At 47.1% G+C, this 22,043-nt stretch overlaps 1 protein-coding gene across 3 annotated transcripts; it reads right to left on the bottom strand.

Moving 5' to 3' along the window:
* Positions 1 to 127: 127 nt before the first annotated feature.
* Positions 128 to 21,834, bottom strand: LOC122391389 (glutamate receptor ionotropic, kainate 2-like). 3 transcript variants are annotated; one of them, XM_043385221.1, is made up of 18 exons: positions 21,467 to 21,801; positions 15,158 to 15,333; positions 10,179 to 10,343; positions 9,664 to 9,851; positions 9,030 to 9,332; positions 8,670 to 8,792; positions 8,303 to 8,455; positions 7,783 to 7,986; positions 7,201 to 7,407; positions 6,918 to 7,002; positions 6,505 to 6,643; positions 5,248 to 5,385; positions 3,555 to 3,609; positions 3,165 to 3,307; positions 2,745 to 2,925; positions 2,254 to 2,421; positions 1,769 to 1,918; positions 128 to 1,589 (listed from the first exon to the last, which is right to left on the bottom strand). In XM_043385221.1, the coding sequence occupies exons 2-18, from the start codon at positions 15,237 to 15,239 to the stop codon at positions 1,413 to 1,415; spliced, it is 2,661 nt and encodes an 886-aa protein (XP_043241156.1). In that variant the 5' UTR covers positions 15,240 to 15,333; positions 21,467 to 21,801; the 3' UTR covers positions 128 to 1,412. The 3 variants fall into 3 exon arrangements, with proteins under 3 accessions (XP_043241156.1, XP_043241154.1, XP_043241155.1); XM_043385219.1 differs by lacking the exon at positions 5,248 to 5,385 and adding an exon at positions 5,554 to 5,691 and having other exon boundaries at positions 443 to 1,589; positions 21,467 to 21,834; XM_043385220.1 differs by lacking the exons at positions 5,248 to 5,385; positions 21,467 to 21,801 and adding exons at positions 5,554 to 5,691; positions 15,618 to 15,693 and having other exon boundaries at positions 443 to 1,589.
* Between the last annotated feature and the right edge of the window lie 209 nt (positions 21,835 to 22,043).

The following is a 22,043-nucleotide window of genomic DNA, read 5'->3' as shown; positions in this document are numbered from 1 at the left end:
TTGGTTCATTCTCTATCGATCGGCAAAAGTTGCGTTAAGATTGGTTCAGAAACCTGGCCGTGATAAACAGTCTAAAATGTATCTGCAATTTGCCCGTTTTTACCCCCCTCTACCCCCCCTATTGACATTTTTTAATTTTATTTTTTTTTTAGAAATGTAGATCTCGTTGAGCCAAATCGAATGCCGTTTGAATTTTGAAAATCGGCCGGTTAGTTCTCGAGATATCAAGGGGGGGGTCGTAAACAGCCCCCCCTGCCACTAATGTGGGGTAGCCAGGAGCCTGCCACTAATAGGGTTAAATTACTCGCGCTTCCAAATGAACACCAGGAAGAAGGTAATAGAACACTGTTAGGAGGGTTGGGTGTTTTACTACACGTAGCAAAACACCCAACCCTCCTAACAGTGTTCTATTACCTTCTTCCTGGTGTTCATTTGGAAGCGCGAGTAATTTAAGCGGGGAAGGGACTAAATTAACTTTCCACAAGTGCTCAGATATGTACTGTGCAATTACACCGCTAACGGTGTTAATATTTTTCTGTGTGTGGACGCGAGTGGCCAGTGCTCGAGGCCACTGCCCACTATTCATATGATGTTAGCTGAGTGAGGGTAACGATTTTACAAGAGAAGGAAGGCTGGTTGATGCCTCACATTGTTCTACGTGCTAGCATAGGTATCATTTCTTTACATAATCATATCATTATCTTTCGCTGCCTACTTGAATCAGCTGCCCGACACTACTGGGATCTATCAAAACTCTCACATAACTGTTGCATAAACAGATCTCTCCCCTTCAGGAAGGCAAGCAATATTTTATTATTCTTTCTGTCTACCATCCAGAGCAGTGGGCACCTCGGTGACCTAAGCTGGAACCTTACATCATATTAGTTACTATTAAGATGATAAGTTTCAGATATCAGTGAAGTGTATACGAGGTAGCCTATAGGTAAGGCACATGCACTGTAAGCGGGGTCGGAGGCAGTTCGCTTAAATAATATCTTGTCTTTAATTGTCACCAGTAACTTCAAACATTGTTAAACTGTACTCCCTCATCCCTACCCTACCACAGTTCACATTCACGCAAATAATTGCACTGAGATGGCCTCCCGTTGTTACTTTTTCTAGATCGCTGGAGGGACAAACAAAATGAACAAGACGGCTACAGCGAACTCCGGCGGCACCATTCAACGACATGGTGCCCCTAACGTCAACGTTCGACGTTAATCTCTGGACAACTTCGGTACGCCAAGCGGCGCCAACGAAGTCGGCACTGCCAGCAATCGGCAGACCAAAGGCTGGCAGACCCAAGGCCATATAACCAGACGGGCAGACCAGACCAGGGTAGACCTGGGCTTGGACCTGAGCAAATCACTCTACTCTCATACAAGGTGATCGCTCCAGTAAATGGCATCCGTTCACGTGCGGTTGTTGTAGCCGTAGCCACTGGCCGCGTACTGTCCGGAGCTGTTGGTGCTGAAGGGAATTGTAGCCTCGTCCTCGTCGCTGGTTATCGGCCGGCGGACTGGCTTGGTGTTGCCCCGGAACCGGAACACAAACGAGAGGTCCTTCATCACCTCACTAGCAAACGGCACCTGCCGAGCGGAAGGGGGTCAGATGGGTATGACGCACAACATTGAGAGAGAAGAGTCGAAAGAATGCACTTAAGTTCGAACGGATTCCAATCCAAATATATAATTTCAGCATGAACATAACACTAGCAATGCAGTGGCTTATGAGAAAATCGAGTTGGTAAGAGAGGGGTGTATCTTACGTTCTCCTCGGCGGCCTGCTGCCTCACGGCCCAGATGAACTCCAGACAGGACTGAATGACGGCCAGCGCCATGCCGCACATCAAACAGACGAAGACGCCACCCACGTTCTTCAGTGTCAGCGCGGCCACATTGCCCTTGGCCACCTGCTCCTGCGCTCACATTACGGAACAAGGGTCAGCCAGAAGTGGGACATGAAGTGGGAGCAGAATCTGTTTAGATAGTGGACGGGGGTCAGTCAGTTGAGGCACAGGCAAATTGGAGGTCAGTCAACAAAGACATGGGGAAGGAGGACGGTTTGCTCAGATTTGGGTAGGAAGTCAGCGATGTCAGGAAATCAGATATGACACGGTATAGGAGATTGTTTGCTAAAAAAGTAAGCAATGACGTAGAACAAAAAATAAAATATCTAATCTAGAACAGGAACGAGACGCAAATGTATGAAGAAGGAGAATAAATTGATTTCAAATGTGTCAACGCGACTTACATCACACTTTCCACCGTCCTTTTTGTTTTTCCACCACATCGTCTTTAGTCGCTGCAGCCTGCCGTCCTCCTGCATTTTCAGAATGACCTCGGTGAGCTCAGAAGCCGATACTGGAGAGGTCTTTCCCACGGCGATTCCGTAACCCTTGTTGTCTAGAAGACCGCCCACCTTGAAAAGGGGTGCAGCATTTAAAAACAGCCACTGGTGCACGAGCAGTGTATGTGGCAATGAGAGATATGTCAAGGGCATTTCCGTAAACGTTATCATTCAGTATTTCTTCAGGTATTGAAATCATATGCAAAATATGCTAACCAGATGCAAAAATATGGAACCGGATGCAAAAGTACGCAAACAAAGGAACAGCGTTCAAACAAATTGCCCATCTTTCAAGACTGTTTAATAACGCTTCCAATGCAGTTACTTAACAAACATAATAGACCGATGTCCATAAATGCCCTTCAGAGCAGCCCCATGCCGCGAATTGGACGTACCATGGTGAGGTCGCAGCGTCGCTCGATGTTGTACTCGATGGTGGACGACTCCATAAAGTAGGCGTACTTGCCGGCCTCCTCCGAGACGCGGTCGATGCCGGCCTTCGTCTTCTCAAACACGGACGGCTCGGCATCCTCCATGACCTTCCACATCTTGTCGAAGGGATACGTGCGGCTCTGCCTAAAAGGAAATAGTTTGCCGATTCCGAAGAAGTGAAACTCATGCGTCATCTAACTTAGTTAACTACTTCAGCCATGTGCCTGGTGCATCGTGCGAATCACTAAACCGAAACTTCTGCAGCTTTATATGTGGCTTGGTTTTGATAAGAATATGTACCTTATCAAATAATTATGTAAATGCTGGGAGATAGGAGAGTGTGTGTCCATATCCTTTTGGTGCGTTTTGTATGTACATCTTACTTGAAGAATGATGCTGTGGAGCCTCCCTCTTGGACTCCGTATTTGATTTCCGATTGTCGCGCCAGGTCCTCGGCGCTGGAGATGGGCGAGACGAGCGTCTCCACCGTCAGGAACGCTGCCAGGTTGGCAGTGTACGAGGACACCTGTCCGGGGGGTTTTGTCAGAATTTCAGCCAGATCACTGAAGCCAGCAAGCAGCTAGCTTATTCCTGACCTCAAAACTTGAAAGCAAAAAAAAAAAAAACGTTTAGAACACACTGTAGTGAGAATTCTTCCAAAAAGAAAATGTAACTAAAGCATCTCGTGGTAGTTTCATAGTACAAGCACGAACTGTTCGGAAAGTTTTAAAATTGACATTAATATTTTACATAAAATCCTCTTTGATCCTTACCATAATGAGTGTGAAAAACCACCAGCTTCCAGCTACCATTCTCGTGGAGACGGCCCTGTAATAATCGTAAACTGTTAGTGTGGCACGTACAAGGATTGAATGTATTATGAGCACAAGAAGTCGACTGTTTTTGTCGCAACTGCATATGATTTTACTTGCAGAAGATTTCACATTAATTATCAATCACAATGATTGATTGCACTTAGTTACTCTATTTTTATGCATGAATAAATCGATAGCATTGCGTGATATTTTACTAATGTTTATAGTAATTGTCGTCAGCATGAGGAACAAGGGTTTCATTTTTTTTTGCAGGTCGTATTTTCAAGACAAAAACTTAGGTTGCCGCCGACATGATTGGTTCATAAAGCACTATCATATGCGTGCAGTCTATTTATTTAGCAGCGCTGTGTACACATTCTGACAGTTCTAAGCAAAAACTTCACATGTTTGGATAGTAAATCGTTTTTGTGTAAAACTTTCTATATAAGATTCTTCGAAAATTTTCCGCTTTCTGAAACTATTTGATGTCATTACAAGTAGTGAACATGACAATTACGTCAGTTAGACAACAGCTCGTTTCCAAAACTACGCATTTGTAAATCATAATGAAATTTGACAAATAAGGTATCGATAAGGTTGATTAGAAAGTTAGATGCACATTTGCTTGACTTCACTGGAAACATCATGCACACAATGTACCGAACACAATAGGATTACGTTACAGTAGATGTATGGTTCCGTTACACATTTCCTGTGTCACGCCCGTGTTCATGTTTCATGAAATCCATAGATTTGCAGATAGTTATAAGTCAGCATGAAGATGTTGATGCCCCTGTATCTCCCTACCTACATCTCCCTACTTTGATGAGACGGACATTCTGAACATGATTTATGCTATGACGAGCTCAGTAAGTGCCACGTAGATCAGTTTATGTCACCTTTACACACTTGTCATAAGTAGGTATAGGTATTCTACCCACAATAAAAAGGTTCTATGTACAAGATAAATACTTAATTAAGGTTATTATTTGTAATTATGTAAGAAAACAGCTCCTCAAACGTGATTTTTTGCCGAATGCTTTCTTTCCAGAAATAACGATACAGATAGGTAACGTTTGCTACAAATGTGAACCGGTTAATTGCGCAAAATAGGTATACTGCAAACCATTTTTCGTGTTGTGCATGTGCAATATGCATGCTGTATTGCATTTTATCAGTGCGAACCTTTGATTATCGTGTCGTGCCATATGCAACGTGTTCTCTAAAATTGCCTAAAACTAGGTACGTGTTTTGCCAAAATACGCGTGTTCTCTATTTCGTTACCGTTATGCTGCTACTGGAATGTGACTGGCATGTTGCATGCTGCAATTATAATGTGTATCACAGCATATTAAATACCACCGGTAATAATGTTAAGCAGACTTCTAGATTACCGCGGGCCACCTGTAACAAGGCAACAGATGCCGAGACGTTAGAAACAATGAGAGATGCGCCACAAGTCTCGGCACCAGATCAGTCACAACTTACTTGCTCACAAAAACACATACATAGAGAAGATCTATGAGGACTACGGATACGTGAACCGGACGTCCGAGCGGTGCAGTTAGCGCTGCTGAGGGGTTAGTAAAACTAATTCAACTAAACAAGAACGCCGGTGGAGCTGCGGGTGCGCGTGGCGTGGCGGCCTTACTTCGGGGCTATATCGGAACCCTGCTGCATCAGAGAACCTATGGTAAACCAGCAGCCATTTCGGATGTTGACCTCGTTCTCCAGTTCCTCTGGCTCGTCGTTACAGGGGTGAGGGTTGACCCACTCGTAAGGGCTAAACCTGAAATAGCGGCAGCGCGCCGGTGGCCACTGTCAGCGCCGCGCCCGCGGTGACCAAAACGGCAGCGTTCGCGCAGCGCGGGGGCCTCTGTACAGCGGAGAGCAGCCGGTGGGCCAAAACAAAAGAGAGGCGGGGCAGGACTAGGCACCAGGCTGGCAGGGCCCTTACTTGGGAAGAAAGTCGCAGCCCTGCTGCACCAGAGATCCAATACAGAACCAAAGGGCGTTAAGAAAGTTAAACTGGTTTTCCAGCATGTCCTGGTTCAGGTGACATGGGTGCGGATGGTCCCACTCGAATGGCGTGAACCTGAAATCAGAAGGGCAGCCTGACCTTGTCAACACACACACAGCCGCATGCCTGGGAATGGCTTCATTTTCTTCCGAACACCATCGTGGTACCTCATGCGTACACTACATTGCTACATCATCCAGATATGTATAATTAGTAGTTCATGTGTATGAGGGCATCCAGAGGCATACAGTACACTTGTCATTAGGATGCATCAATACTCAATCATCATGTCCAGACATGAGAAATCTCGTTACGCATGAGCTGTTAGCAACAAAAGACGTCAGAATATGTTTAGATTAAAGACATTCAACGTTTACGTCGTTCACATGTGACATTCAAAAAGGGGCCTATATATGATCAAGGCAACCAGCTTAGTTTAAACGGGCATCCCACTCTTATGCTAAGGAAAAATTGATAGAAGCAGTAAACGACATTCGATTCATAGAGACACAGGCTTTCTATAGGTTGTATTGTTTGTTGCCATGCCGATTGCCGATATTCAAGAACTAATTTGCCAAATCGAATTTAGCATCTACCTGTGTTATCGGCTCATAAGCAATAATTTGGGTGCCGGGAAATAACTTGCATCGCATGATTGGCATACACAAGACTTGCAACAGAGCACAGCGAGCACACTTCTTGCTAATAAAGCATACCATTCGCCAAGGCACAGTGGGGCTTATGGCTAAGGCATCCTCAGATCTGATCACACAATGAACTATTCATAATTACATTGGCAAAATCCGCAAGAAAATGTTCTGAATCAAGGAATCATTGCCGCTCGATTACCGAAGTTCTCGATGGCCTTCCAGGTGACGACGTCCTCACCTGGCCAGCAGGAACATGAGTACGGAGACGCCCAGGTAGGCCAGCGCGATGTAGATCCACACCTCCAGCGACAGGGGCGACAGGAACGAAAACAGGTTCGGCGGCTGCTTCACCGGCTTCGTGTACAGCAGGCCGATACCTGTCGCCGGACCAGCAGAGGCGAACAAGTGTTATAACAGGCAGAATGATTCAAATGTATTGTTTTTATACAATTTGCTTATATAATATAAATTCAAAGACGTTATAAACTAAATAAAATTAATTTAACCTGTAGATTTATATATTCGTATAGCATAGGTGGTAATGCATAATCACGTTAGGGACTATCGATACTTCCTTGCATAACTGTCCTGACTGACTATACACCACATTTAGACACTTTGCAAAGTTTATGTTAGCGTTCATGGACGTACCCAGACTGAGCCACTGCATTGTGAATTCGACCACCTCCTGACGAGCCTTTGTGATGGTCAGGTCCGTGATGGCCAGCTGAGCCTTCTGTAACCGGCAGAAGGCAGGCTCAAATATTGGAATATAAATGATTGTGTTGGACATAACATACCACGCGGTTCAATTTCGTTTAATTTCCACTTATGGTCACTGAGTGGCTCCACAAAAACAGCGTGTTATAGTGAGGAATGATTCGCATATTTAGAAATTTTGCCTATATGTCCTACAAGCTGACAATGGACTCACGCCGTCGAGCAGTTCGCCTATCATGCCGTTCCATTTGCCGGTGACGGGGTCCTCCCGGCCCGGAGTATCGTCAGGGTTTAGCCGGAACGAGTAGTTGAAGTTGAGCTCCTTGGCCAGCTCGTCGATGATGTCGACGCAGATGCCCTCGAAGCGGTCGTTGCCCTGCTGCTGCGTGGATGTCTCCTTGTACATGGTGTACGGAGCTTTCTGAAAAAGTTTGAACTTTCTAATTGTGATGTTTCATGCGTCTAAATCAAACATCACGACGTATGAACCACTCGCTGAGTTGGATGCCACAAAGAACAAAAATTGAGTGCAACAAAAAACTACGGTGTTCGTGTTCATTATTCAGTGATTAAACAGCTGAGAATAAAACCGGAGTTCACAACATTCACAACATTACCTACATGATAAGTGAGAGGCATCATTTTCTAGAACGGGAGCGTTGACTTCACGGCCAGTTACTAGGGCCTCACCAAACTAACTTTAGGGTGATTAAAATGCCGTAAATTTAGTTTACCGCAAACGAATTTTACCGCACCTGGCGAGATGGGGCCTTGGATAGTGGAGACTCCCACTGACCAGGATGGTGGTGACGATCAGCGTCCTGTTGCCGGCCTTGGCGGCGGCAGCGACCCGTTTGGAGATGTTGAGTCCGCTGGGCGTCCAGGTGCCCCTCTCGGTCAGGCCGCTGTCCGACAGCTCCAGGAGGTCCAGGCTGAACTGGGAGCGCTGGCCCTCCGTGTCGAACTCGATCCGGCCCGTCAGACCGTTCCTGTTCTCCACCTGAGGGTGCGGCGCGGTGGTGGTGGTCAGGTGATTATGGTGCTGACATTGAAGCATTTATATAGGCAACGAAAGTGATGGGCGCGTAAGGCCAGATCGCTTCACCTAATCAAAATGAAATAGAATTTAACTAAAAAATAAAAAATAACTGAAAATAACAGGCGATTTATTTGGAATTATTGAACCGACTGCTCAGCTACAGTTGAGTCGCACGTATATTGATGACGAATGCTCACATTTTTCCGATTTTAAACACGAATATGGCAAGTCAGTTTCAGAAGAAGAAAATTATTCCGATAAGCAATTAGCTGCTTACCCGCCTCATGAAGTTGATAAGAGAGTCTCCGTGCATCCAAATGTTGTCTTTCTTGCAGTCTAACGGTGGAATAGTAGCCTCCATAGGGTTCATGAGGTCGTAAAATGCCTCAGCGAATAACATCACCGAATCATATAGGAGTGCCTCCTCTGTCTGTAAACAAAAGCAAATCACTGACAATCATTTGCCTGTCTAGGTGTCATCATTAGGCACGAGAAGAAATGGGATATTTATGTGAAAGTATTAATTTTTTCTCCGAAGTCTAACCGTGTACCACATAAATTAGTCACACAGTTGATTATAAGCATGCGACTCCCCCACGAACCAGTGAGGACTCTAATGTCGTGTGTCAGAAGAGAGCACACACCTTGAGCAGTCGGCCGCGGGGCTGCAGGCCGCTGATATCCTGTGCTCGCGGGTTGATCAGTCGCAGACCGGTGATGTTGGCACCGCTGTACTGGAAGTCGACCAGATTGACCGTGTGCAAATCCTGGAAACGTCGCACAAGTTCGGAGCAATTCATATCCGTGACCGATCACAAAATATGTAACTTCTACTTCTTTTGAGTACTTACCATATGCTTCTGAGTAAAAACCAAAAACTGAGGCTACCCCGGCGTTCAATTTATCCGTCGTCGTCGCCATCATCGACATAACCAACATCATCATCAACTTCGTAACCATGATCGCCATTCTGCGTGCCCTCTTAGAACCTCTGGTCAGCTCACCAGCGAGGTGATGAAGAAGCTGTACTCGGCCGTCATCATGCCGATCTGCTGCGCCTGTTTGAGCACCAGCGGCACGCTCTTGATGTCGCAGTCGAGCACCACGTGGCGCACCTCGTCGTGCATCAGCTGTCGCAGCAGGTGGCGGTAGTGCTCGTCGGCCGGCAGCTGCCGCACCACCATCCGGAGCTCGGGCCTGAAGCTGGCCAGCTGCAGCAGCTCCTGCAGCCGCAGCAGCGACGTGTTGTCCTCGTACAGCACGGCGAAAAACTCCCAGTGGTTCTTGGCCAGGATCTCGGCGAACGCCTGAAAAGTAGACACAGCATTAGGTATATCCGGCGACAAAACTGCTGCAGCGAATGGACGGTATCACTCGAAAACAAGATCATCAGAAGCCATAAACTGACGTAGCTTACGTGTTAACATGTAGCCTGCGCTATAACTTTTAAACACTTATTGAATCATTCAATATCCGATCAACAGCCCACCATGGCCAATGCATCACAGCGCAACACATAAGGTACAAGCCGTGCTTTTTACGCAGCATCGTATGTGATCACTCAGCGGCAGCACTACAAAAGTCCTGCGCTACCGGCACCCCCCGGCAGCCATCTCGGACGTCCGTGTTACGACTCACCTTCCGCAGCATAGCCGGCTGCGGGTGCAGGTTGATGGAGAACTGGCGGCGCCCTCCGACGTCCCGCGGGTGCGTTTGAATGTGCGGGATGGCTTTGGCGTCACAGATGGCCTGGATGTGGCCCGAGGCCGGCTCCAGGCCCGGCCCGAAGATGGCCGCCATCCCCACCTCCGCCAGCGTGGCGCAAACTGGACACACGCACGGAAAATAGAGTGGGTTTGGGAGGGTGTGAGAGGACAGTCCTGATATAATACGACTGGTTTTGGTCAGCAAAAGCCATTTTCAATTTTTTTACGAACAGTCTGTTGTAAAGTCTTAGAATTTGCTGGCTCGACATAGAATCGTACATTATGCCAGTGCATATGTATTTAAGTGCGTGTTACCATTGTACCTACAGTTACAGGTCATCGCTACCAATAAACATCTGAGCCCATGCATATAAACTAGTCATTATCATAAATGTCTGTTGCCTTGGCTAAAGAAAGTGCTACTTGGCCGTTGTTCTTCTTACTGACCTTGTCTGGAAGCAGGCAGACTGTCTCTGCCACTAAGGCGCTCTACTCGATGGGAGAAAGTGTATGGGCGGTATTTGGAGGATATTCGTTTGACAGCTTGGCGAAACACTTCCTCCTGAAAAGATGGCTCGTTCGGCCGTCCCTCCTCGTTGTAAAACAATCCTCCTGAAACAAACGACAGAGTGTGATTTACAAAACAAGTAGAGGGTGAACTTGACTAAAAATGGCTCGTCTTAACCCGCGCCCTGCTGGGGGGGGGGGGGGTGTTTGAACACCCCCCTTGTGGTTTTTCGCGAATATTTCGTTTTTGGTACACCTTATCATACATCAATTCTACACATGTTGTAAAAATTTCAGACCCAGGTCATTCAAGGTCAGGTCACCAGGTCACTTGAAGTGACCTCACCTCATAAAAAGTTTCAATGTCTGTCATAGCTACACCGAGTGACCGATCGCTTTGAAACTTTCAGCGATTGCTAAGAGCAATAGCATGTACAAAATGTATATCTCAGAATTTTGATATCGATGACCTAAGGTCAGGTCAATTTTGCGACCTGCCCATTATAACCCAGCCAGCAATTCGCTTGGGCTGAACTGTGGCAGGCGTCGGGCAGCTTGGGCTTAGCTTGGGTTTGCCGACTTTGATCAAAACCAATGCATTTTTTACTAGGGCTGAGCTGGGGCATGCCGCAGCTATGCCCACGTGCGGATAGCAGTAGCTCAGCCCGACATCTGCCCGCGCATCCAAAACAGGCTTAACTTGGGCGGAGCGCGGGCTGATCAAGCTGGCTGTGTCCTTCGGCTAACTGGAGTAAAGCCCGAGTTTAGCCATACTTGTTCGGCTGTTCGCGCATGCGCAGTTCTGCGCCAATCATGTGCAGCGTTTGTGACAGTCTGTGCGCTGTGCGACGAAACGACACACCGGTGTTGGGGCATTTGGTGGTTGATGTTTGGGCGCGTGTGACAGCGCGAAGAAGGGATAGTGCTCACTGCTCTTATCAAGTGGACTGGCATGGAGTTTTACGGTAGGTAAGTGTATTGAATGGTGCGCTTGATCGTATGTAAACGTCATGATTTTGACTGAGTTTGACACCATCAAACATGAAGCTGAATAGCTGTTCAGCCTGGCGACTTATACCTTCGCTCAGAAAAGCTGCATTCCGTGCCTTTATATCTTTGTGAAATACCAGCACTTCTGACTCAGGAAAATGAAATACAAAACACAAATATTCATCTACTTATCACCGAGCACGCTCATTCTCTGTCCGCATTTAAAATCAAATGAACATTTTATACGGATCAATGAGAAGTGTTTTTACAGTATTAATGGATCAATAAGTTATTTTTGCAAGCAAACATGCAATGTAAATTAAACCAATTAATCTCTTTTTCAGGTACGTACCATTAGAGCAAATGGTTCCAAAAAATGGAATAGTTATACAAACCAGGACCGGGTGGACGCCGCAGTCGCCCTCGCCAAGTGGTTTAGCGGAAACTGCCTGCTTATAATTAAGTAGGTATACCTACATATATGGAAACTGCGCCGAAAGATGGCCGACCACCTACTGCAGATGTGTGTGTGTGTGTGGAGGAGCCAGACGCCTCCAAAGCTCCCATTCACCAGAGTGAAGTTCCTTATAAGCGATTGTTTGCTTATTGCTTTATGTCTTATGAGCGATTACTTGCCGTCCTTACTTTATGCTTTCAGTTGAGTGTTTAACCAAGTATTATGAACGGGGAGGGAGGCTAGCGGGCCTTGTGATTGTTTTATAGTTTTGATGGCGTTTTTTCATGACTCATGCCATATTACTGCTGCAGTTTGCAGTCCACTGTTTCATGTATTTGTGTTTCATTTGACGTGTCTGTAGTCGTTTGAAATATACATTCAATCAAAGTCAACCACTACTTTCCTTTTGCAATGCTCGAGCCTCGATGACCGGTTAACAGAGCATATGAGTGACCGTAACAATTTTAAATATGCATTGAAACCGCACAACCTGCTGAAAGTGCATTGGCTGCTCCTTGCTACTTGATCCAGTGTGAAGCAAAAGCAAGATGAAGTCAAGTCGAGACTTGAGAAAACAGGAGCCATCACTCGAGCCGAACCCGAGCAAAGCCACAGCAGTTTGCAATGTATAAACCCCATTCACTTCTATGGCTTAAGTCGGGATAGACAGGGCACACAGAGTGGGCTTGCCGGAGTTCAGCCCGCTCGGGCCCAGAGTAATCTCCATTATATAAATGGATTCACTGCTCGGGCTTAAATCGGGCTAACGCCAATCGTCGCTCAACTAGGGCTAAACTACGGCTGTCCGGAGCTCGCAGAGCGGGCATACCTCCGGCAGAGCATGGGCTTTAGTCGGCGTATTTGTGTCATACGCCGACTTTAGCCCAAGCCCTAGCCGACTTTAGCCCGACTAAAAATCTCGGGCAATCCGCACTTGAGCCTGCTTGGGCCCGGAGCAAAATTGCTGGCTGGGTAAGTCAAGGGGAGAAAATTGAAATGCGCCTCTTTTGGACGAAAGAAATTAAAAACACTCCCAAACACCGAATTACAAGTGGTTTAGACACACTGAACATGAAAATGGTGTCCGTGACCCTTGTTTGTGCCCTGAGGTCATCTTAGGTCACGAATGGTATCTAACAGTTATTCGCAAATAACTTTTGATAGAGGCATGCTAGAGCGATGAAAACGCCTTATATGTGTTCAGCTCGACGATACGGATCGACTGATATGCGACATGACCCTTTCCGGTCAGGTCATGACCTTGACCTGAGGTCAAATTTTCAAGTTGACCTTTCAAGGTCAAGTTATAGTTCATTCGATGCGTCTTGACAAGAGGAACACGATGCCGGTAATTGTAAGCTCGTGCAAGGCTTAGGTCAAAAGTTATTGCAGAAAAACCGTTTCCGAAAAAATCGGCTATTTTTGCAGTTTTTGCCCCCTGCAGGCAAAACCGTTGACGTTAGGTCAAATCTGAGAGAATTACTCAGAAAGGGCGTTAATAGGGCTATCGAATGCACTTTTCCGCGGCGCTGTAGCTCTATTGGTTCCCGAGTTATGCGTTGGCTTCTTGGAAATTTTCGACATTCGACCTGGAAATCGGCGAAATTTTGCCTTCAATGACCTCTGGTGACCTGACCTTTGACCTGACCAAAAAATTGACCGAAATGATTTCGTCATTATTTTTTACGCTCTTTCGAACGCCGCCTTCCGCGTATCGCTACGTGGCCCAGGAGCCGAGTTACAAGGGGGGGTGTTCAAACACCCCCCCCCCAGCAGGGCGTGGAAATCCAGGACCCCCAGCCGGGCGCGGGTTAACAAAAACGTCTTTAAAAAAATAGTAAGCACCTTTTAGTGGTGAACTCATGAGTCATGTGACCAGCATATTCGCATGCAAAATTTGAAATAAACCAGCTGTTAGGACTAGGGAGTTTACTATGTTTTTCTGAAGCAGTTATTGCAAAATATTTCCTGTTTCTGAAGCGCGCTACGAATTCACGACTTTTTTTCTATGCTCAGTTTTTCCTATGACGGACGTCATAGGTATGTCATTGGTCTGACTTGTTAGTAAACTGTTACAAATGTTTTTTGTTAAGACGATCAACTACAATGAGGTATAAAAAACAGTTGCCGGTGTTAAATACAGTCCAGTTCACTGTCTGTCTCGACACTCTTGGCTCCGCGCGGCGCTGGCCTGGATGGGTAGGCTGTACCGCAACACAGGAAAACAATCCGGCACAGTCTGTAGCGCAGTCCGCCACCATTAGTTCTGCTCATCTGACGGACTCGGCCAGACAAATCTCTCCTCTGACCTACTGCTGATAAATTGATGGCAAAGTACGTCATCTCAATGATAAATGATCCATCGATAAGCCCGATTGTTTATTTGTTTGAGCAATGAAATATCTTCACACTTGTGTGCCCCTGAGATACCGCTGATGTTCAGAAGCAGAAAACGGGAGCGGTCACATGCCGAGGGGTGAGCTGGTGCAATCTGTAATTCAGCGGCGAATACCACCGAGCAGAACGCTGCATGCCGACCGGACAGGTGGACGGTGGGTCATCAGGCGACGACAGGTCACGAGGTTTCCTCCGATCCCGGCAGCCAGCAGCACAGCGACGGCTTTGGTGCCGGACTGTGCTGTCCTTGGCATAATGCCCAGAGAGCTTCTAGTAAAACCGCAAAGTTACTTTGCCCAACATGAAACTGGAGTTTGCATTGTCTTGGGTGAAACTGATCGCACCGCTGTCTATTATACATACATAAAATCTAGACGGACATTCACCACGTTTCCATGACACGTCTAAGTCGATTTAGCGAAATTTCACGCGCGTTTTTCTCGGAAACTATTTACCTTATGCAAAAAATAAACGTATATATGGTTTTAGCTAGCACCTAATCCTATATTTACATTTTTAAAATATGCCTAATAATGCTATGATAGAGAAAATACATTTTTCAAAATCGGCTAAGCTTGTGCCATGGAAACGTAGCTAATTATTTTAGATGATTATAATTTTAGATGAATAAATGACTATAGCGGAACCGAGAAGTTGGACCCAATATCACTAACAAATGCCAGCCACTGCGGTCCAGAAAATGACAGTAGCAGGGCGACCAAGCCAGCTCACTCATAACCTGACGAAAATTCGCTAACTCAGCGCAACAATAACGCCAGCCACCAGGTGCATCTAAGATGCGCCAGATCTCGTAAGCTGCTCGACAAGGCACGTCTAAAACAGCTAAACTACACAATAAACGGCTTGGAAAACCCTGATGGTTCGACTGCTGAACTCAGGCCGCTTTAGCAAAGTGGTCTGATAACAATGGCTTGTTTTTTAGTAAAACACAATCCTAACGAACATCGTTTTTAGCTATTTAATACAAAACTTCGATTATAAAAAAAAATACAACGCTTAATAAGAAATTATTCAAAACAACTCCTTTCCATCGATGGCGCGTCAGCACACTCACCGATTGTAACGTTGTAGTAGCCGGCGGCTGGCGTGGCGGCCAGAAGAAACACGAGAAGTGCGGCCGCTGTCACCGGCGCCATGGTCGCCCAGCCGCCGCTGGCGACCCTCCGCTCAGCACAGGAGAGTTCCGAACTCTATCGCCGCCTCCCACACCAGTTCACCTGTCAGCACCGCCTGCAGAAGAGCAGTAGATGATGCAAGCAACACTGAGTAATTTCATTTCCGAGTCAACGAATGTGTGATATTATTGGTAAGGTAAATACATAGATAAAGCACCGCAGGTGATGTCATCATCCCAGTTTTAGCGAAGGGAATTGGAACTGGTTGCGCCATGAGACGGCTCGCTAGCAGCCGTGGTCCGCTTTGGTGACACCTGCGACAGGGTCTCTCTCTTTGTCTCAGAATGCCGCCGCGGTCGTTTTAATGACGTCCCGCCAGCCAGAGTGTGTGCCAAGCACCTGTGTCGCGGCGCGGCGCGTGCAGAGCTGTGCTGCGGGGTGCCACCGGCCACTGCTCTGGACCAGCCTGTAGTGACGTCAGCACTGGCGTCTGGCGGTGGGTTAGGGTGCCACTGGGGGGAGGGGGGGGGGCACCAGTTAGGCAGCCCAGGTGGCTAGTCAATCAGGGCCCCAGCCGACGGCCGGCTGGCAGCGATAGCGTTCTCCACCTGGAGTACGGCCGCACCGCGCGATAAAATAACAGGATGGCGATCATCAGCTGAGGATGGAGCCGTGTTAACACAAGATGCCGACTGGGTGGCCGGCTGGACTTGATTCAGATGTTTATACAGAGACCTGCAGTCGGCAAACAGACCAAATCATTGATGGAATGGTCGCGCGCTCAGACTTTGAAGCAAGCGGACCATGGTAAACACCAAACTATAGGTGATAACGGGTGGTAATCATCACGGATGCATAAAGAGAAACACGTACCGTTTAGCATAAAATGAGTTCTACCGTGCGCGATGCAATGGATAAGCGCAAGATCTGTAACGTTTTTAAGCAAAAATGCAGTCCATAGATCTAATTATCTACCGATTATGGTATATACCTTAACTGGCTTGTCCAATCATTGCCCTAACTAGCAAGCTTGCTACAGTTTTTCAACAGTCAATCAGCTCGACATGTAAAGGAACCTATAGGTTTTCCGTAACTGCCCAAACACCAACGGGATTCAAATGAAAGTGAAAATGAAAACCAAACATCTAACTAAACCATCACGAGTTCACAAGCATAAATAATTTTACCCTTCATCTCACAATAGCTGCAGAAAACCATGATGCAATACAACTCATACACATAATACTAAATGCCGGCTATTGCGGGATCATTGGTGCTTTTACCATGCATTAATGAAGCACACCTGTTTTCGACAGTCAGATCATTCCGCTGCTGGTGTGACGACTCGAGACTCTGGATCGGATGACTGGCACTCCCGCGGCCAGTCTGTCGCTGCCTCTCCCTCCGACCCGGGCTCAGCCGGCGCGCCGGCACGGGGGGACGGGCGACCGGAGGGGGCTGCGAGTCACGCCGCCGTGGAGTCGGGCCGGCGGCCAAGTGGCGTGCCCCGCGGCGATAAAAATAAACCCCCCACAGCGACATGCGACAGCGGCCGACAGAGGCGCAGCGGGCAGCGGCTCCTCCGCCACAACACGGCGGCGCGGTGGCACGGCGAACGACCCACTGCCCGCAAACTCCGCCGCAGGAAGTGTCAGATGTCAGCCACTGGGTGCGGGGCTTGTAGCGGAAATGTTCGGGAATCAGACAGAAGCACTTAGTGACAACGATAGCTAGTCGGACGGGCGCAAATCGGAGGCGACGGGACAACTAAGAAAACATGTGCGCAGTCGTTTGCAATCCGAGTTACACGCTTAGCTTGAGCCTGAGTGAGCAGTCGATCAGAAAAGGGAGTGGGGCGTGTCGGGCCGTACGCGCCGAGGCAGCTTTGCACACGCTGTGAGCGATGGTGCGGACTGTGCAGAAGGCCGTGGCTGATGGTCTATGGCCGATGCGGGCAGGTGTGGTCTATTGTGGGGTGAAGAGGGTTGGGCGTTTGTGACGCTAGACTGCTGCGGCTTGTTGGAAAGGGCCACTTGTGGGTGTGAGTGCCACATGTGGGTGCAAGTGACCGCAGCGCAAACACCTCAAAGTATGGCCTAAGCCGTGTGTAAATACTTGAATATCTGTCCAATAATGTGTTTGAATAATTTTCATTTTAATATTTGTTTCAATAGTTTTTAATAAGCTTACGGAGGCAATGCAAAAACGCATGTCCCTCAAACGCAAGCAGGCATCAACTGAAATCAAGCAAAAACAGCTACATTTCCGCGATGCGACATACCGGCGATGAGATGGAATACGATGGATTACGATGATTTTTTTCTGGCAAAACCTTACTAACCGAACTATGGCAGCTACGTGAAACATATTTTGTGCATTTGGGAAAGTTTCCAATCTAGGTTACCTATTCAATAAGGTCACCTAAGGCTATAAAATGTCACCAGTAGTTTCGAGGTTTTGGTAATAACATCCTAAGTAGAAGGATGAACACACTTATCGAGCTGTTCATCTCAACGATACGGATTAATTAATATGCAACATGACCTTTTCCGACCAGGCCTGAGCCTGATTTAATCTCGCCTGCTGAGAAGGGGTGCACCCTCTGTCGTTTTTTTATCGCGATAACTCGGAACGTGCGATAGATAAAGAGCCGAAAGTTGGCACCTGACCTTCATTTCTATCTGCATCTTGCGACACCAGCAGCATTCTCATGTCAGGTCAGGTCTCTGACCTAGGTATTACATCATAAGGGGACCTTTACACGGTCCAGAAACGTCGCAGCCTCGCAACGTCCTCACAGCCGGGGATTTTTCGCAGAAAAATGAGACTTGCAGCCGCAGGAAGTAATAATCTCCCGAGTCCTCACAAGCTGTAGGTACATACCTAGATTTCCAATTTTCCATCAAAATCACCTGAGGTCAGATCGGTCACGTGGACTTAGGTATGTACCAGTATGTCACTGGGTAAAATATGGAAACTGTTATCTTGGCGCCGGAAACCTAGTACTAAGAGCCAATGCTTGACTTTTACATTTTGGACCTTGTGTGACGGCATTTGGGACGTTATTAACCCGCGCATGACTGGGTCGCTTGAGGTCGCCTGAGGTCATCATGAGGTGGGTTTTCGTCAATAGCAACTGATCAAATTGCGCTATCGAGTCACAAAAGTCACCTGTCACCAATTTACTTGGAAAGGCCCCTGAAACAAATATTATGCAATATAATCACCTTCAACCAGCTTCGTGACCTAAGCTTTGAACTGCCCTTGTGCTTAGATCAACTCATTAACCCGCGCCCGGCTGGGGGTTCTGGATTTCCACGCCCTGCTGGGGGGGGGGGGGGGTGTTTGAACACCCCCCTTCTAACTCGGCTCCTGGGCCACGTAGCGATACGCGGAAGGCGGCGTTCGAAAGAGCGTCAAAAATAATGACGAAATCACTTCGGTCAATTTTTTGGTCAGGTCAAAGGTCAGGTCACCAGAGGCCATTGAAGGCAAAATTTCGCCGATTTCCAGGTCGAATGTCGAAAATTTCCAAGAAGCCAACGCATAACTCGGGAACCAATAGAGCTAGAGCGCCGCGGAAAAGCGCATTCGATAGCCCCATTAACGCCCTTTCTGAGTAATTCTCTCAGATTTGACCTAACGTCAACGGTTTTGCCTGCAGGGGGCAAAAACTGCAAAAATAGCCGATTTTTTCGGAAACAGTTTTTCTGCAATAACTTTTGACCCAAGCCTTGTACGAGCTTACTTTTACCGGCATCGTGTTCCTCTCGTCAAGACGCATCAAATGAACTATAACTTGACCTTGACAGGTCAACTTGAAAATTTGACCTCAGGTCAAGGTCATGACCTGACCAGAAAGGGTCATGTTGCATATCAGTCGATCCGTATCGTCGAGCTGAACACATCTAAGGTGTTTTCATCGCTCTAGCATGCCTCTATCAAAAGTTATTTGCGAAAAACTGTTAGATACCATTCGTGACCTAAGATGACCTCAGGGCATAAACAGGGGTCACGGGCACCATTTTCATGTTCAGTGTGTCTAAACCACTTGTAATTCAGTGTTTGGGAGTGTTTATAATGTCTTTCGTCCAAAAGAGACGCATTTCAATTTTCTCCCATTGACTTATAATGGGGAGGTCGCAAAATTGACCTGACCTTAGGTCATCGATATCAAAATTCTGAGATATACATTTTGTACATGCTATTGCTCTTAGCAATCGCTGAAAGTTTCAAAGCGATCGGTCACTCGGTGTAGCTATGACAGACATTGAAACTTTTTATGAGGTGAGGTCACTTCAAGTGACCTGGTGACCTGACCTTGAATGACCTTGGTCTGAAATTTTCACAACATGTGTAGAATTGATGCATGATAAGGTGTACCAAAAACGGCGGCGCTCCGCGCCGCCGTTTTTGAGATATTCGCGAAAAACCACAAGGGGGGGTGTTCAAACACCCCCCCCCCCAGCAGGGCGCGGGTTAAAATTACCTTCCACACACAAAAATCGCATCAGCCGAAGCGCCTGAGCATGACAAACACGATGGTCCCAAAGTCGCTGCCCTGTGACAATTGCTGGAGAAGTTATTCACAACTAGATCCCTATCCTTTCACATTTGACCTGACCTCATAGGTCACCTGTTAACCCGCGCCCCGTTGGGCTCTGCCGAGCAACGCGCCCGGTTGGGGGGGGGGGCATTTTGGCCCCCCCTAAGATCTCGAGAACCACGCAACATAGCGACAAGCGGTAAACGGCGTTGGATAGCCCCAGCGGGGAACTACCTTGTGACCCAATTTTATTGACCTAGGTCAAACCGATGACGTCACAGGTCAGGTCAAAGGTCCAATTTTCACCGTTTACAGGCATTTCAAGAAATGCGTTGTAAAATCGAGTAAAATGCATTTCATTGAAAATCATCGATGGGGAAATGTTCTTCAAACACATATTTTGCTATTTGAGGTCACTGATACCAGGTCAGGTCACAGAGGTCAGGTCACGGGGGGTCACAATATGAAAGTGACATGTTTTATGGTCCATTTTACATGACAAATGCGATTATGTGGGTCAGGCAGCCTTTGGGGCCAGCTAAGGTCACATTTTGGTCAAGGTCAGGTCAAATTAGGTCAAATTTCAAAGTTAATATTTTTGCATAAAATGGGTATCGAATCGATGCAGCTCGTCACGGGGAGTTCAATGGTGGTCTTTGTTTTGCCGTACGTGGTCTAGAATCGCTAAAAATTGAGTTCAAAAATTTGACGTCATCATTTTTGAACAGTTTTTTTCGCTATAACTTGGCCAAAAAACGAGATATCGATCTGAAATTTGGTATGTATATAGAAGAGCGCCGGGACTATCACATATATTCCGGTTTTTTCGAAATTCGGAAAAATTTTGGATTTGTTTTTAGTTTTTCTAAAAAAATCAGTTTTTTGATTTTTTTTTGGTCAAAAACCAAAAATTTTGAAAATCCGAGATAGCAGTTTTGTAGCGCTGCTTTTTGTCTACTAGACCATATAAAGAACTTTGAAATTGCTTGATAACTGTAGATTTGGTGAGCGTTTCAAGATTGCATGTTTTTTGCTCATTTTTGCTCGAACATGACCTCAGTTTGACCTCAATAACTCCTGACCTAAGGTGATCTAAGACTTGAAATTTGGTGTGAAGGTGTCAAATTGATGCCCGGGAAGGTACTGAAAATTTGGCGGCGCTGCGCGCCGCCGTTTTCTTGCTATTCAGGAAAAACCACAGGGGGGGCCAAAATGGCCCCCCCCCCAACGGGGCGAGGGTTAAACTGAGACATTGAAATTGGGCCCCCGCCACCACGTCTCTTAGCGGCGCACGCCGCGCGTGCTCATTTTTCGCCAGCCTTGACCTTAATTAGGGAAGAAACGGTGAAAATATTCCACCAAAATTACCCCCCCCCCCCTGAAGGTCCGGCGAGGTTAGTTTCAAGTGAAATATCTGACTTTGAAATTAACGGGTAAAATAATAGCTCATCCGATTGTCGGTAAATTCGGTAAAATTCACGTCGTATACTAGGTACATCTTGTGTCGAAAGATAGTCATCAGAGCCTTATTGGCCTTTTTTGTTGGAGAAATGCTTGTAAGATATTCTGTGAGCCTATCTTCGCTTACTGGCGCCAAATCTAAAACAAAACAAATCTTTTTACTTTTATGTGATTTTACATCAGTAATCTCTTGATCAGCCTTTATGGCTAGACAAAATAACTAGCTGTGACAGATACTTACGAGTTAGAAGTCGCAGCGCTCATTGTCCGCAGCACCGGAAAGATGAAGTGGTTACTGGTCGGTGGTCAGAATCCAGGCATTGACGATGGTGTTAGCATTCGCTGTCACCCGTTGTAATACGTTTCGTTACCCACACCGTCACGAATGGGCAACGTGCATTCCCGGCGCACTCAGTGCCTGTGCCCTGTGCAGTGTGCACACTGTGAACGCACTCCGCGCTTTTCTGTGAACAGATTCCGCAAACACTGCGGACAGATTCCGCGCACACTAAAGCCGCACTATGCGCACACTGTGCACGCACTTGGCGCGCGCTGCCCGCACCGTGTCGCGCACCGCACCTGGGCAGCGTCTGGCACACCCCGCGACTTTACCGCTCTCCCCCCCCCCCCCCGTCGAGCCCGACGTTCTGCTGAGGCCGACGGCTCGACGGCAGAGGGGAGTAACCCCAGCCAGCAGGCGGCGGTCGCGAACAGGTCGGCAGGGCTTATGAGTCGAACGATGTTTGGAAAATTAACTGACCGTTTCCTCTCTGAATTATTTTGGATTATTTAGAATGCGGAGGTTTCAGTGATTGTCG

The sequence above is a fragment of the Amphibalanus amphitrite genome, unplaced genomic scaffold, assembly GCF_019059575.1.
Source record: "Amphibalanus amphitrite isolate SeventyFive unplaced genomic scaffold, NRLGWU_Aamphi_draft 000435F_arrow, whole genome shotgun sequence".
Taxonomy (NCBI): domain Eukaryota; kingdom Metazoa; phylum Arthropoda; class Thecostraca; order Balanomorpha; family Balanidae; genus Amphibalanus; species Amphibalanus amphitrite.
The sequence above is the reverse complement of the archived record's forward strand: the minus strand, read 5'-3'. Positions and strand labels throughout refer to the sequence as shown.

What these genes read in the sequence shown, in the direction of transcription:
- LOC122391389 (XM_043385219.1), bottom strand. Translation starts at nt 15,239, where the DNA reads ATGGCGCCGGTGACAGCGGCCGCACTTCTCGTGTTTCTTCTGGCCGCC. An exon ending in CTCATGTTCCTGCTGGCCAG is followed by an intron (nt 5,692 to 6,504) that starts GTGAGGACGTCG and finishes TTCTGATTTCAG; the next exon opens with GTTCACGCCATTCGAGTGGG. An exon ending in TCCACAGCATCATTCTTCAA is followed by an intron (nt 2,926 to 3,164) that starts GTAAGATGTACA and finishes ATTTCCTTTTAG; the next exon opens with GCAGAGCCGCACGTATCCCT.